Source organism: Urocitellus parryii, chromosome 11, assembly GCF_045843805.1.
Source record: "Urocitellus parryii isolate mUroPar1 chromosome 11, mUroPar1.hap1, whole genome shotgun sequence".
In the NCBI taxonomy this organism is placed as follows: domain Eukaryota; kingdom Metazoa; phylum Chordata; class Mammalia; order Rodentia; family Sciuridae; genus Urocitellus; species Urocitellus parryii.
Genome location: NC_135541.1, coordinates 122,316,778 through 122,332,904, shown reverse-complemented (window position 1 = coordinate 122,332,904; position 16,127 = coordinate 122,316,778). Strand labels below are relative to the sequence as shown.

The 16,127-nt window shown below is 37.3% G+C and overlaps 1 protein-coding gene across 20 annotated transcripts in view; it reads left to right on the top strand.

Annotated features, from left to right (window-relative positions):
• The window catches only part of Ubap2l (ubiquitin associated protein 2 like), a 45,088-nt gene that overhangs the window by 1,947 nt on the left and 27,014 nt on the right, over positions 1–16,127 (top strand). For 9 of the 20 annotated variants that reach the window (XM_077791654.1, XM_026412981.2, XM_026412979.2 and 6 more), the window contains exons 2-9: positions 2,336–2,465; positions 3,733–3,810; positions 4,616–4,726; positions 11,012–11,180; positions 11,582–11,677; positions 12,102–12,147; positions 12,479–12,591; positions 14,456–14,515. In XM_077791654.1, the coding sequence (XP_077647780.1) occupies positions 2,376–2,465; positions 3,733–3,810; positions 4,616–4,726; positions 11,012–11,180; positions 11,582–11,677; positions 12,102–12,147; positions 12,479–12,591; positions 14,456–14,515 (763 nt within the window). In that variant the 5' untranslated portion in view covers positions 2,336–2,375. The remainder of the gene's footprint in view (positions 1–2,335; positions 2,466–3,732; positions 3,811–4,615; positions 4,727–11,011; positions 11,181–11,581; positions 11,678–12,101; positions 12,148–12,478; positions 12,592–14,455; positions 14,516–16,127) is intronic. The other 11 variants (XM_026412984.2, XM_026412983.2, XM_077791658.1 and 8 more) reach the window with 3 other exon arrangements.

The following is a 16,127-nucleotide window of genomic DNA, read 5'->3' as shown; positions in this document are numbered from 1 at the left end:
CCACACTTCCACTGTGATAACTCTGGTTATTTGTCCCTAATTTTTATTTTCCAGGAAAGTAACAAGATTCCTTACCCCCACTACTATAACTCTGGGTATTTATCTCCACTTACTACTAAAAATTCTATTAATTCTTTGTCCTTAAGTGATCCATCCCAGATCATTTACTTGTGACCTGTTGCTTGGTGTTATTACTATGTAGGTGGTAAAATTCTGTTAGTCACACATTTCAAAGCACTTGTAAGAGTGAAGTGGAAGTTAGTAGTAAGAGTGATCAGGAGGATTTTTCTCTTTCCTGATTAATTATATGACTTTCTAATACATTTACACCTGACTGGAAAGGTATGTGTGGTGGTCTATACAGCTAGTCCATTAGCTTATATTTGCAAATAAACTCATTCTCCCAAATTGATATATGTGAAGTTGAAAGTAGTCAGTATTTGTAAGTTACAGTGGTGGGTTGGAAATGACTACTCTGATTTAGAAATTTCATCTTAGAGCCAATTTAAAGTTAAACATAATTGTTTTCCTCTCTAGTTTTTTTTCTTTTTCTTCTTCCCCTCTTCTTGATAAGGACCCAGGGTTCTTGGTTAAACAACACTTTTCTTTTTTTGTGAATTAAGTGTTGAAATTTGACTATAATGTCAGCCTGGGGAAATGGACTACTGTGTTGCATAATAATAAAATAAAATTCTATACTAGCTTGAAATATTTACAGGCTTATGTGCACATGTATGCAGGGACGGGGTTAATGATTAAAAATTAGCTATGAAGCTTCCTTTAAAATATATTTCTTGGTGATAGGGAATGTAGACTGCATCAAAAACCAAAGACCTATGTAACCTATTGATACAAAACTTGGTGAAGCTTGGTGCAGTGACGCACGTCTGTAATCCCGGCTGCTCAGGAAGCTGAGGCAGGAGGATCAGAAGTTCAAAGCCATCCTCAGAAATTTAGCATGGCCCTAAGCAAGTCAATGAGACTGTCTCTAAAATACATAAAGGGCTGGGGATGTGACTCTGTGGTTGAGTACCCCTGAGTTCAATTCCTGGTACCAAAAAAACCAAAACAAAACAAAACATAAACTTGGTGAAGAATTTCTCCAGGGAAGTCAGCTCTGACATTCAATAAACAGGTGCAATTTACTTTCTTAATAGTTAATCCTTACACATTTATTTAGAAGCCCTCCTTCAAAATCCAGCAATGTCTTTTGGACAATATAGAATTAACCGTGTATGAAGTTTTATTAATGAAAAATTAAATATAGAGCAGAAAAGCATAACTTGTCCTCTTTGGAATAAAATAAAACATTTTAAAGTATCTTTCGTTGAGCACTCTATCATATGATGACTTTCTTTTTTTTTTTAAACAAAATGCAGCAGCTGAAATTCCGTTATAGAACAAAATGTGAATGAAGGGAACTTGAATTCCGTTGAATCCTTGGTTAGAAATCTTATAATGAAAACTGTCAGGGAAGGCCCTTTGTATTCTGTGTCTCTTAAAAGACAAGTTTTCCTACAGGCATTAATGTTTTGACTTTAAAATTATTTCCTAGAAGCCCTTTTAAATAAAATTTTGTGATATATGTGATTGGTTTGGGACAAATTTGGAATTCCCTGTGTTTTAAGGTGAGTAGTTGAGGGTAATTGTAATTCTGGTTTCTTGAAAATGTGGACGAAACCCATAGAAGCAGCTGTAAAAGCATGTGTTGGAATTATTATGCAGGGAACTGAAAATCTGAACTGGAACTGGATCCTAATACATGCCCTGTTGAAGGGTGCAGTTAAAAAAATAAAACCTATAGCATGCTGAGAGATGAAACTTGAGGGACAAAGAGGCTAGACTTGAACTTAACTTTTCCCCCAAGCAGTGGAGGTCAATGTGTAAGGCAGGTAAGATGGTTGTCTTAGGTAGGTTGAGTACAGTATTTATATACAGTATTTTCTGTATGTGTTTATTGAATGGCTTATTTTATTTTTTGAGGTGGTGTGGATCGAACGTAGGGCCTTGGACATGTTAGGCAGGCCTTCTCCCATTGAGCCACACTCCCAATCCCTACTTTTTTTTTTTTTTTTGGTGGTACTTGGGATGGAATCCCCTAAGTGTGTTCTGCCATTGAGCTATATCCCAAACCCTATACATTATTGTGCAAAAGTGAATTAACAGCCATAGTTCCTTAAGGAAATTATCAAATATGTCTCAAAAATAGGTGACTTTTTGCTTTGTTCCTTTAAAGAAATCAAGTGTTTGGTGGCGAAGGTGCTGATGAAAGAGAAGTTAAAAACATTTTGCCCATATTTTAATGCCTAATTTTTTTTTTTTTTTTAATCCTCAGTATTCTACCTTGTAAATACTGTTATTTGTATATACTGTAAATGATGACGTCGGTGGGCACTAACCGAGCCCGGGGAAACTGGGAACAACCTCAAAACCAAAACCAGACACAGCACAAGCAGCGACCACAGGTAAAATAACCCAAAGGCAATGGATTCATGGGTAACTCTACTGGTAGATAGGGGTTTGGGGTTTCTATTCTTGTTAGTCCTTGGATTTCTTTTGTTTTCTTTTTAAAGGGTGAGATAGCTCTCAGTGACATGCTGTGATACAACATGCTTTTGTTGTTGTTGTTTAATGCTACATTGTAAGACTTATGGCTCCAGTTTGAGTCCTGTGCTGCTTTGTGTCTCTGACAGGTGTTTTCCTTTTATCATCTGGACCATTTAATAGTACATTTCTTATTTCCCAGGTTTTCTTCTACCTTGACATCTCTTTAGTCAGCCTTTTGTCTTGACAACTTTTCCCTTCCATATTTTGTCTTTCATTCTAACAATTTAGGTACTCTAGCTCATTGTTCAGTATGAGATCTTAAGGAATAAATTAACCTCATGGGTATTAAGTTTGATTTAGATGTGGTCTGTTTTATAACCAGTATAGATATCTAATGTGAATGATATCTAATGCAAATGAAGTACTTAATGTTTGGCTGTGGTCAGATATGTTGAATATGTAGGATTATAATTTTCCCCTTAATGTGCTTTTATTTTTTTAATAAGATTTGATTGAATCTTTTTAAAGTATTTATTTATTTATTTTATGTGGGGCCTGAGAATCAAACCCAGTGCCTCAGACATGCTAGGTGAGCGCTCTGTCACTGAGCCACATCCCCTAGCACGTTTTTTTTTTTTTAAATATATCTTTTTTAGTTGTAGCTGGACACAATACCTTTATCTTATCTGTTTATATTATGAGGTGTTGAGGATCAAACCCAGTGCCTCTCATATGCTAGTTGAGCGTTCTACCACTCAGCCCCAGCCCCTGTTTTTTTTTTTTAAACAGAAAATTCTAGTAGAATTTTCACAATTAATCTCGTAAGAGGTTAGTATTAGTAATTGAAGAAATAAGAACTGGGTTTATATATAACTTTGAAAATACATTAATGTGAATTAAGGGGCAGATATTTCAAAGTGATGCTATAATTCCAAGGTGAAAGCCCCTTTAACGTGAATGTTGATGGAAAAGCTCCCAGTTCTTTTTTGGATTTTAGAATGAAATAGTTATACGTTTCCTCTGTTTTTGTTATTTTGCCTATTTAACCATCTTTAAATTGTTTTGCAACAAGGAAAAAAACTAGGGTGATGGGGAGTGTAAACATTGCTACTTAGATCCCTTTTATTTCTCTAAACGCTTGACTTTTGATTATGTTTTCTTGGTCTCATCTCACTCAATTCCTAGGCCACTGCGGAACAAATTCGACTTGCACAGATGATTTCGGACCACAATGATGCTGACTTTGAGGAGAAGGTGAAACAAGTGAGTGCATCACTATTTGCTATAAGCTAATAGAAAAGAGAACTACCTGTGAGCATAATGAAATATCATAGATGCTTACCAGGATTCTTTGTGCCATGTATATTGAAGTAGTTGTCCTGAAATATGATAGATCAGGTCAATAAATATGTCCTTCCATTGTCTGATTTACTGTGTCCCTTTGGATAGATACGTTGTTCAAAAAGATTTTAATTTTTTTAAGCTTTTTTTAAGCATTTTTTTTTTTAGTTGTAGATGGACACAATACTTTTTTTGTTTATTTTTATTTTTTATGTGGTGCTGAGGATCGAACCCAGTGCCTGACATATGCTGGGCAAGCATTCTGCCACTGAGTCTCAACCCAACCCCAAAGAGGTTTTATCTTATCTTAATTATAACTTTATTGAATGACTGTTGGTGCCATTTTATGTGTGGAGGAAGGGTTTTGGGAATCAAATCCAGGGCCTCATGCTTACTGAGCTACATCCCTGGCTCCTGTTGATACCACTTTATAGCAATTTTGAGCAGTTTGGGACTTCAGAAATAGGTAAATTCATGGTATGCTAAAGTCTGTACATTTTAAGCTTTGATTTGTCATTTGATGCCTAATTGTTTGATTGCTTTGTAAATACTTGTGACCCCATCCCTAATATTTTGCTGTTGGAAGTAGATTTCCAAAATTTTAATTGTTTTGCCCCTCAAGCCTTATGGTTCTTTGAGTCTCAACTGGTATCTCCAGTTTTTTTCTATTTACCTTTTGTGTGGAGTGAAAGTTTGTTTGTGATGGCTGTTGATTTTTCTTTTTCAGTTGATTGATATCACAGGCAAGAACCAGGATGAATGTGTGATTGCTTTGCATGACTGCAATGGAGATGTTAACAGAGCCATCAATGTTCTGCTGGAAGGAAACCCAGACACGGTAGAGTGCTAAATAGTGTTTTAGAATGTGGGTCCTGGGTTGGGAAGCTAGTAATATTCTAAAAATATCAAGTGGGATAGTCGTCTTCAACCAGTATACCTTATTCTCCAAGTTGAGTAGGGAGCTTTCTTGGAGATTATTATCTTGCAGGTTGCAAATACTTAAAATTTTTCTTCAAGAAGATAATAGTCATAGGAAAAACAGGTAAAATTAGTATCTTCTAATTGGGTTTGGAATAAATTATTCATTCCAGACTAGTGACTATTTTGAGGCTTGGGTTAGTCTGAATGAATTAGAGGTGCTACTTGATAGCCTTGGTTATTAATCATGGAAGATTTCTGCTCACTTTTTTTTTTTTTTGAGGTACTGGGGATTGAACCCAAGGGTGACTTTACCACTGAGCTACATTCCCACAACACAGCCCTAGGGAAACCTGCCCTCCTGCTTCACGAGCAAACGTGGCTCCCAGTGGGAGTCTTCCCATCCCTTTTTAAGACAGTATTGCTAAGTTGCTGAGGCTGGTCTTGAACTTGCAATCCTCTAACCTCAGTCTCCTATGTTGCTAGGATTACAGGTGCACTATTACTCCCAGCCTCTGCTCACCCTTTTTTTTTGTTGTTGTTGCTGTTGATCAAAATCACAAACTATACAATCAGAACATTTCCATTAATATCACCTTTATATTGCACAATACTGTTGAATTGCCTGAACTTGGTTGTATTGAGATAGCAAAGAAACAAGCTTTAATAAGTATTATTTTTTTTTTTTTTGGTAGATTGTAGATGGACAAAATAACTTGTTTATTTATTTATTTCCATGTGGTGGTGAGGATCGAACCCAGCACCTCACATGTGCTAGGCAAACGCTCTACCACTGTGCTACAACCCTAGCCCTTAATGAATATTTTGTGATTTTCTTATACTTTATAACTTTTGTGGGGTATTCTCACAGTGCTTACTAGAGAACTTTCTTAAGTGAGCACTGGAGCATTTTGAAATAATTTTCATTTATTTATCTTACACTGGGGGATCTTTGGTTGGAATAGAGTTCATCCTTAGAGTTATGAATTTCCTAAGGTTATAGTGTCACATCAACAGAATACTAAATTGTCTATTTCCTTGAGACACTGGGAAATAATAGTGAAAAACTTTATAAAATACTCGAATTTAAGTTTGTAGGATTTTTGATGTCCCCTTCCAAAAAAAAAAAAAATTACTCCTGGATTACATTCTGTGTAATTGTTCTTATTAGAAAATTCACTGCTTGGACAATCAAGTCACAATGCCTTTGGTCCACTTGTTTACACCAAAATAATCGCCTCAAGGTATTCTTTTGGTGGGAGAGGTTGGATATCTCATGCTTTTTTAAAAGTCCACAAGTCACATTTTTCTCACCTCCAGCGTCTTCTGTCTAGTGCTACAAGTTTGACCTTCCAGGGGCTGGGGTTGTGGCTCAGTGGTAGAGCGCTCGCCTAGTGTGTGAGAGGAACTGGAATCCATTCTCAGCATCGAATATAAGTAAATGAATAAAATAAAGTTTGACCTTCCAGAACATTAAAAAGGAAAAAAAGGTAGAGAATATAGGCTTATGCCACAAATAAACCAGCTACTAGAAAACCAATGGGAAGCAAAGTCATCTGCTGGGGGTGTTGGATGAATTTGAGTGGGTGAGATCATATCAGAAAACTGGCAGAAGATAATTGTAATTATTTTTCTTTATAGAACCCATCTGGTGCCTGCAGCTAATGTATACACAGGGGAGGGAGACAGGTGACAGGTTCCTGAAATTTGCCAGGTTGTGAGACAGATTAGCATAAATTCTAGAAGCTGTTTTTGGTCTAGTTTCCAGAGTTCCTGGTGCAGATTTAGCTATTGGGCTATTATAACTTATGAATTAAAGCTACTATAGTATCAAATGACACTCCCAACTAAAATGTGAAATAAGACTGGGTTGGAAGAGTGTATAGCAGGGAACTGCTTAGGTCTAGGTAGGTACCTCATCTTTTTAAAAAAATTTTTTAGTAAACTATTATAGATTCTTTAAAATATGTTAATATGCTTTAATTTTAATTTGGGGGGCAAGAGGTGGAGATTGAATGCAGGACCTCACACTTGCTAAGCATGTGCTCTATCACTGAGCTATATCCAAGCCCTGAATTTACTTTTTTTCTTAAAAAAAATAAAGTCTTTGGTAAAATAAACATAAAATTTACCATTTTAACTATTCTTTTTTTTTTTGGTACCAGAGATTAAACTCAGGGGCATTTGACCACTGAGCCACATCTCCATCCCTATTTTGTATTCTTTTTAGAGACAGGGTCTCACTGAGTTGCTTAATGCCTTGCTTTTGCTGAGGCTGGTTTTGAACTTGTGATCCTCCTGCCTCAGCCTCATAAGCCGCTGGGATTATAGGCGCGTGCCACTGCGCCCAGCATTTTAACTATTCTTTTTAAACTTTTTTTTTAGTTGTAGTCTGTACAGTGTCTTTATTTTTTTATTTTTATATGGTGTTGAGGATTGAACCCAGTACCTTACATGTGCAAGGCAAGTGCTCTACCACTGAGCTACAGCCCCAGCCCCTTAACTCTTGAATGTTTAATTCAGTGACATTATGTACATTCACAAAGGGTGCAACCATAACTGATTTTTCCAGAACTTGTTCATTGTCCTAACCAGGAATTCTATATGTATTTCATAACTCTCCATTCCTCCCTTCCCCATTTCCTAGTAACCTCTATTATTTTCTCTTTTCTATGAATTTGCCTCTTTTAGGTAAAGGAGAAGCATACCGTGTTTATCCTTTGGTTTCAAGCTCATCATTTTGCATATTTTCAAGTTTCATTTATGTTGTAGGATTTCATTCCTTTTTAAGAATGAATAGTATTCTGTTCACCTTGGGAAGCTGAGGCAGGAGGATTTCAAGTTCAAAGCCAGCCTCAGCAACTTAGTGAGACCCTAAGCAACTCAGCGAGACCCTGTCTAAATAAAATATTAAAATTGGCTGGGGAGGCCGGGTATGATGGCACACACCTGTAATCCCAGCAGGTCAGGAGGCTGAGATAGGAGGATTGCAAGTTCAAAGCCGGCCTCAACAATGGCAGGGCACTAATAAGTAACTCAGCGAGGCCCTGTCTCTAATAAAATACAAAAATAGAACTGGGGATGTGGCTCAGTGTTTGAGTGCCCTTGGGTTCAATCCCTGGACCAAAAACCTAACAAAAAACGGGCTAGGATGTGGCTCAGTGGTTAAGCGTCTCCTGGGTTCAATCCCTGCTACCAAAAAAGAAAAGAAAAATATTAATGATACTCTGTTGTATGTGTATTCCATGCTTTATTTTATTTATCTGTGCATCTATTGGTGGACACTTAATTCTGTGGAAGTTGTAGACATTATAATACTTTATTTTCTAAATTCTTCAATATATGACTATAATACTATTTTCAAGTTGGGTGTGGTGGCATATATTTGTAATTCCCAGTAACTCTGGAGACTGAGGCAGGAGGATCCCTAGTTCAAGGCCTACCTCCACAACTTAGTGAGACCCCATCTCAAGAAATAAAAAGGGCTGGGGATGTAGCACAGTGGTAAAGTGCCCCCCTGAATTCAATCCCGAGTCTCAGATAAAAATACTATTGTCAATCCTGAGAAAAGTAACAACAGTTTTATATTGCCTAGTACCTGTTTTTCAATTTTCTTTTTTTTAGTTTTAGATGAACACATACTTTTATTTTTTATGTGGTGCTGAGTATCAAACCTAGTGCCTCACACGTACAAGAAAAGTACTCTACCACTGAGCCACAACCCCAGCCCCTGTTTTTTTTTTCCCCCATTACTAGGGATTGATTCAGGACCTTTCCCATGCTAGTCATTCTACCACTGAACTAGATCCCCAGCGTTGTGTTTTTTTTGTTGTTGTTTTTTGTTTTGTTTTTTTTTCAAACAGGGTCTTGATATGTTGCTCAGCCGGCAGCCTGGCCTTAAACTTTGAACCCTCCTGCTTCAGCCTCCCCAGTAGCTGGGATTACAGGCATGTACCATTGCACACTGCTTGCTGGTTCATATTCTTCAAAGTTACCAGATATTAGATAGCTGTTAATGAGTGAGCACCAGTGCCATAGTTCTTTCAGTTACGGTAACTAAGATAGTAAAGGTCTAATAAGAGTCTTTTTTAGTTCTGGAACATTTGTACAGGTTTTTTGTGAAGAGATATGTAAATTGAAGTGTGCTTTTTTTTTTTTGTACTAAGGATTAAACCCAAGGACACTGCACCAAGTAAGCAACCTCACTAGCTCTTTTTATTTTGAGACAAGGTCTTACTCAATTCCCAAGGCTGGCCTCAAACTTTCCATCCTTTTGCCTCAGCTTCCTGAGTCCCTGGGATTACATGTGCCATGATTCTTGGCAGTATGCTTTTTTTTTTTTTTTGTACTGGGATTGAAATTAGGGACTCTCAACCACCAAGCCACATCCCCAGCCCTATATTGTTGTAGAAATAAACCTTTACTTTATTTCTTTACTTTTTATGTGGTGTTGAGGGACAAACCTAGTGCCTCACACGTGCTAGGCAAGTGCTCTACCACTGAGCCACAACCCCAGCCCCTGTTTTTTTTTTTTTTTTAATTACTAGGGTTTGATTGAGGACCTTTCCCAGGCTAGTCAAACCTTGATTTTTTTTTTATTTTTTATTTTTTAGTTGTTGAGGGACCTTCATTTTATTTATTAGTATGTGTTGCTGAGAATTGAACCCCGTGTGTCACGCGTGCCAGGCAAGCATGCTACCACTGAGCCACAACCCCAGCCCCCCTGTATTGTATTTTATTTAACGATACGGTCTCACTGAGTTGCTCAATGCCTTGCCATTACTGAGGCTGGGTTTGAACTCACAACCCTCCTGCCTCAGTCCCCTGAGCAGCTGGGATTATAGGAGTGTGCCACCATACCCAGCAATATACATGTTTTTAAAACTTTAAATTTTCAAGATTTATTTTTTTAAGGAGTAAGTGTTTTACAGTTTTATTTAGGTTATTTTCCTTATCGAGGATTTTACCTCCTGTAATTTAGAGAACCTGGGGTACTCTACTACTAAACTACATCCCCAGCCTTTTTTTTTTTTTTTTTTTAAGAGAGAGAGAGAGAAAGAGAGAGAATTTTATTTATTTTTTAGTTTTTTCAGTGGACACAACATCTTTGTTTGTATGTAGTGCTGAGGATTGAACCTGGGCCGCACGCATGCCAGGCGAGCGCGCTACCGCTTGAGCCACATCTCCAGCCCTCCCCAGCCTTTTTTATTTTGATACATGGTCTTGCTAACTTACTGAAACTGGCCTTGAACTTGAACTGTGTGTAGTAGGATATACCATGTAGGTTTGTATAAGTTGCACTATGATATTCACATAACAATGAAATAGCCTGTGGTGCATTTCTAAGACTATAATCCTGTCATTAAAGGACATGTAACTATATTCTTTTTAAATTGGAGTATATCAATTTAAGAAGTGTGGAGAGAACATAGTGGATAAAACCTGGATGGAAGGCCTCCTATTATCACTGTGTCTCAGGGCCAGAGCTGCTATTAGTGTCTTTTTTTTTTTTTTTTTTTAGATAGAGAATTTTTATTTATTTTTTTAGTTTTTTGGCGGACATAACATCTTTGTTTGTATGTGGTGCTGAGGATCGAACCCCGGCCGCAAGCATGCCAGGCGAGCGCGCTACCGCTTGAGCCACATCCCCAGCCCCCTATTAATGTCTTTTAAATATGTGTGCATGTGTGTATAATTATTGCTTTTGTCCTAAATTTTTCCCAAGAGCCAAATGCTGTTCGTGCATCCTAAATTTACAGATAACTTGTAGAAACTTCCAGTTAGTTTTCCCTTTTTGCTTTATTTTATATGAATAAGAATGTAAAAAGTTGGTTTTTGTGTGTGTGGGTCACTGAATCCAGAGGGGCTAGTTATTTTAGTCTAGGAATTGCACTTGATAGGCACAAATAACTAGGTTCTTTGATAGGCTAAGTGACTGAGCTGGATAGAGATCTTTTGAAAGTGATACCTGTAATCCATTACCTATAGTACCTTCTCTTCAAAAATAACTTTAATTTTGGCAGAGATAGGTATACAATTGGTTTTTAGGTTGTGTCTGTGCCTTCCATTTAAACAGTGAAGTAAACTAATGGAAATGTTTTAAACATGGATGCAGAAAGAATAGTCAGTTGTCCAGCTTTCATGTCTAGTATCCTGATAGCTTGCAGTCCATATTAAGATTAGACATGAAAGTTCTCTTCTTTAGCATTCCTGGGAGATGGTCGGGAAGAAAAAAGGTGTCTCAGGACAGAAGGATGGTGGCCAGACGGAATCCAACGAGGAAGGCAAAGAAAATCGAGACCGGGACAGAGACTATAGTCGGCGACGCGGTGGGCCACCAAGACGGGGAAGAGGTGCCAGCCGTGGACGAGAGTGTATGCATGGGGCTTTATCAAAACCAGCTGTGGGTCAGTAATGTCCAGATTCCAGGGATGTGTCAGGGCCCTGCTAGACAGGACCCAGGAACCATGATATCACCTTTGTGTTTTTCTTGGCATCATGTATTCTGAGATTCTGGTATCTCTTGCATGTAGTCTTTCCTAGCAGCTGCCACTAGTCTGGCATAAAATTATCCTTTATTTATTTATGAATTTTGACTATAGCTCTCTTTTGTGGCCCATCTTCAAATCTTTGAGTATTCCTTATGTCCCATCATTCCAAGCTCACATTGTCTTTTTTTGTCTTTGTGACACTTTAATACATAGCATTTACACATTTGTATATATCCTATTGATCCTTCTCTGGCCATTCTCCCTTCCCACCTTCCATATTTCAGTTCGGGGTCAGGAAAATGGATTGGATGGCACTAAGAGTGGAGGGCCTTCTGGAAGAGGCACAGAAAGAGGCAGAAGAGGCCGTGGCCGAGGCAGAGGTAATCAATTGTGGAGGGATGGGTATTGGGGGCAGGTTACTCTTCAGTTCCCTAGGGGTCTTTTTCATTTAAAAGTAAATTAATATGGAGTCTGGTTACCTTAATTGTTGAGGTCTCATGCATGTACTTGAGATTGCTGAAATGGAAAATAGAAAAGGAGGTAGATGTCAAATTGAGTTTTATTGTTGATGTTATTGTTTGCTTGAAGACCCAGCAGTTTGAGCAGCTAAAGAAGTGTCTGTCAACACTAATGATTGTCTTTACTCTATTAACTGATGTGATACATGGGACTGAGAGAAAGAAAATCTGATACTATGAGCCACTTAGTGTTCCACAGCTGCCTCAGCTGGAAAGGTGGTTCTATATCAACTTCTAAATGTTTCTCTGTCCCTCTGTTTCTCTCTCTCTCTTTTTTTTTCTTTAGGAGGCTCTGGTAGGCGGGGAGGAAGGTTTTCTGCTCAAGGAATGGGGTACGTTTCTTTGATCCAATGTATTTAACTTTTTTCCCCCTAAGAATATCCAAAATGTGATTAGAATGATTTCTAGATTATTTAATCAGAAAGATATGTAGATTTAGGGCTCATTCCTCAGGAATACTACCTAGGTCATTAATCTCTTACCATATTGTATACATTGATATTTTGGGTAGACTGATAAAGAAAAAGTAGACAGCATATAGGATTATAAAATGGGATATGATTGATCTGTACTAAGAAGATAGTATTCCGATTATCCTTTGGGTTAATATTTGCTGAAGCTGCTTAGAGGTCAGAGACTCTTTTAAGCTTTTATTTTTTTCAGAACCTTTAACCCAGCTGATTATGCAGAGCCAGCCAATACTGATGATAGTTACGGTAATAGTAGCGGCAATACGTGGAACAATACTGGCCACTTTGAACCAGATGACGGGACAAGTGAGTAACCATTTATTGTTATTTATTTCTTGTCTCTGGACTTAAGGAATTTTTTTTGTGTGTGTGTCTATATGTATGTGCATTGTTGGGGATTGAATTCATAGCTGCCTCCTTGCTAGGCAAACGCTATACCATTGAGCTATATCCTCAGTTCAGGAAATAATTTTTTCGAGGTTACAGTTAAATTTAAAAAGCGAAAGAATAGTGTTTAGATATAGAGATCTGGGACAAAAGCAGTAGCAATTAAATTACTGTGTACTGATTACTTACCTCGTGCTTATGAGCCTATTATATGTGCTATTTCACTTGGTCTCTTCACTGTTTATGAAATAGACATTATTTATCATCACTTTCCTGATGATAAAACTAAGACTGAAAGAGGTTATGAATTTGCTGGTAGTTGAACTTAAAATTTTATGATTCCAAAAGTCTACTGTAATATCATGTGGCTGCTGGTAGTTCCAAGTGTTTCCTAGAGTTTATTTTGGGGTAGCATTGGTTTTTGAAAAGTTATCTAGAATCAGTCACTTAATTAAGTCATTACTTTTAGAGATGAACAATCAAAGTCCACAACTGTTTGTTGATTTGTTTTCTGGTACCAAGATAAGAATATCCTTTTTTTTTTTTTTTTTTGCCTTCATTTTTGAGAAATCTCAATAACTGAGCAAGAATGAATTCTCTGACCTCCCTCTGTCTAATAGCCTTCTTGCTCTGGTGAATATTATGAGATTTGGGTAAGAGCTTTTTTGCTAGCTGACTCTGTGTCTGCATCCAAATAGGATGTAAATGCTTAAGGATATGTTAGACTTGTGGGATAAACCCAGATGTGTTTTGGAGTAAAAGGTACACATGTTGCTTTTAAAAATAGTAGCCTCTAGGCTTCTTGTGAGATCATCTACCTCCTGGCGGAGCCAGCACATGAGAGCCTGAGGCTTTTCCTCTTGTGAAAGGATCTAGCTTAATAGTAGGGCCTGAAATAGGCTCTCTGACGCCTTATCCATTTAAATTTGCCTAGTTTCCTTTCAAAGATCAATTATCTTTATCTCCGGATCTTTAGGAGGGTCTTTGGAAAAAACAGCTTGTATTCTGTTGCACACAAGATGTTATACCTTAGGTTTGAAAGTTACCACTTTTTGTTTGCCAAACTGCTACTTCATAAGCTCATTTTTAATATTTCTCATGGGGGGAGGGTGAAGTTGAGGTATTGGCAAAAGATAGGTATCTTGTTCAGTTTCACTACCATTGGGCTGTAAAATGTTCCAATCTCTTTTACCTTCCTATACTTAAGAGACATTAGAAGTGTTCTTCACTCATTTTCTGATGAATTTGAAGAGGTAGTATAGTAGCAGTCTCAATGTCAAAAGTTACTATTTTCAAACTGTTTGTTCTGGGCTATTTGGCTTTTCAATCTTTGCCCGAAAAGATGATAAAAATTTAAGTTGTTTTTAGTTGGGAATATATATTCATGGCATTTCAGTTCTTAGCATTAGCTGTCTTTAACAAGGATCTGGTTGGAAGTACAGGGTATGATGATGTGAATTTTTATGTCTGGTGAGTAGAAAAGTAGATTTTAGAAGTCTGGAATCAGAAATCAGTGATCATCTTGTTAGTGTTAAAGTGTTGAGTATACTTCATGCATTTCCATCATTTTGATTTCATGATGTGACATGCCTTCATGCATGACATTTTTTTGTGTTTTCATAATAGTGAATTTCAAATTGCCTTTTTAATTTAAAAATAAATTCAAACCTACCCTTAAAATATCCACAGGTACAGTGGGAATTATGTATTGGGGGCAGATATTCTCATTCACATGCAAAATTTCACTGGTTGTTTTTTTCTTTTCTTTTCTTTTTTGTTTCAGGACTTGATTTCATTGGGGTTGAGGGGTCAAATTATCCCCGAAAATTTGAGACTGCTCCTGGTATGATACATCCAGGCGCCTAACTGCCCCGGATATTTTTATAGATTTTTGTGAACTGAAATATCTGTGGATATGTCATTTTTCTGTCTTTCTGCTGCTTCTTTCTGCATTTTTTCTCATATTCTATGCCCACTTGTCTTTATAACTTTGTTCATTAAATCAATATTTGATATTTAACATACAACTGTGCTTTATGCTGAGGGAATGGAAACCCTGATCTGTTGGCCAGAGCATTTCCATCTTAATATTCCTTAATGCTTCCTCAACATAGTTCTCTTTGTAGCTCTGATTGTACTTCCTGTATAGGAAAGTATCAAGTAGGGATCTACATTCTTCGTTTCTACCTAATAGTTGAATTCAACAGAGTGCACAGAGAATATTCTTGCATAAAGGGCATAGATCAGATAACCCCTTAGGTCCCTTCTAAGGCTAAGATATTAAGTGCAAACTCATTTGGGTTCCATTTAGCCAGGATGGAATGGGTGTCAGTGTGGAGAAAGAGTGGTATATCACCAGAGAGGAAGAGGAATGTGGTTTGTAACTCGTCTAGAGATTGGACTTTGGTTTTAAAGGGCATTGTCATTATTGAGTGGTTTGGAATTTCCTTGGTACACTTTTAAGACTTCCTGGGAAGATCATTACAATAAATATATTTCCTGTAGGAAACAAGATTTTTCATTATTAAATGTTTAGAAGAATTTCAGATGGATTTTGAAGGTATTAGAATACTTCTCTTCAGTGAAATAGCTTATGTGCCAGACATTCGTTCTTGTAAGAACTTTCCTCCATTTGGAGAAAAGACCTCATTATTCATTATGTACTGTTTTAAAGAAGAAAATAAGGGCTTCCTTGTCCCTTCTTCAGATAAGTTCTTACTGTGGTCTTTTGGTTGAGGGAAAGAATAATGGTTCTCATAAAAATTCTCACCCAAATCCTTTAAGAGAGGGCATTTTCTTATTTTGAGGTTATATATATGTATAAAGCAAGCAAAACGGAATGTGGAGGGTAGTTTGCCTGTAGACCTTTCCTTTAGAAACTGTAACAGCATATAACATGAGGAGACTGTTTACCTCCGTCGTCTGTGAAATGACCTTCACAGGTCTTATTTCATCTTTTGTATGAGTAGGTTAGGATAATGTAGCTATTGTTCATATTGGACTTTTCAATCTCGTCTTCCAAAAAGAATAAATATATAGCACTTTCCTTATTAGTTAAACCAATAAACTCATGAAGTTGACTTCTGAGTAGGCAGTTTTTATTCTGTCCATTATATAATAGCAGATAGTTTTTAGTTTCCTCAATGTGACTTTCAAACCACCTCTTTGTCATTGCCCTGTCACTAACCATCATATGCCAACTATTTGTATTTCTCTAATACTGCTGCTATCTTTCTTCAGATTGCCTGCAGATTTTTTGTCTTATACCAACCAAATAAATAGATATAGTTTGCATGTTCTGGTTTAAATCCTGCCGTTTTGTTGAATTGGCTACTAAGTGAGAACTGATGGGCTTGATACTACCTGAGCATTCCATCAGAAGTCAGCTTTTCCCCTCCCCCTCCCCGCTTCTCTTTCCTCTCCCTCCTTTCCCTCCCTCTCTCCTGTTACAGTGT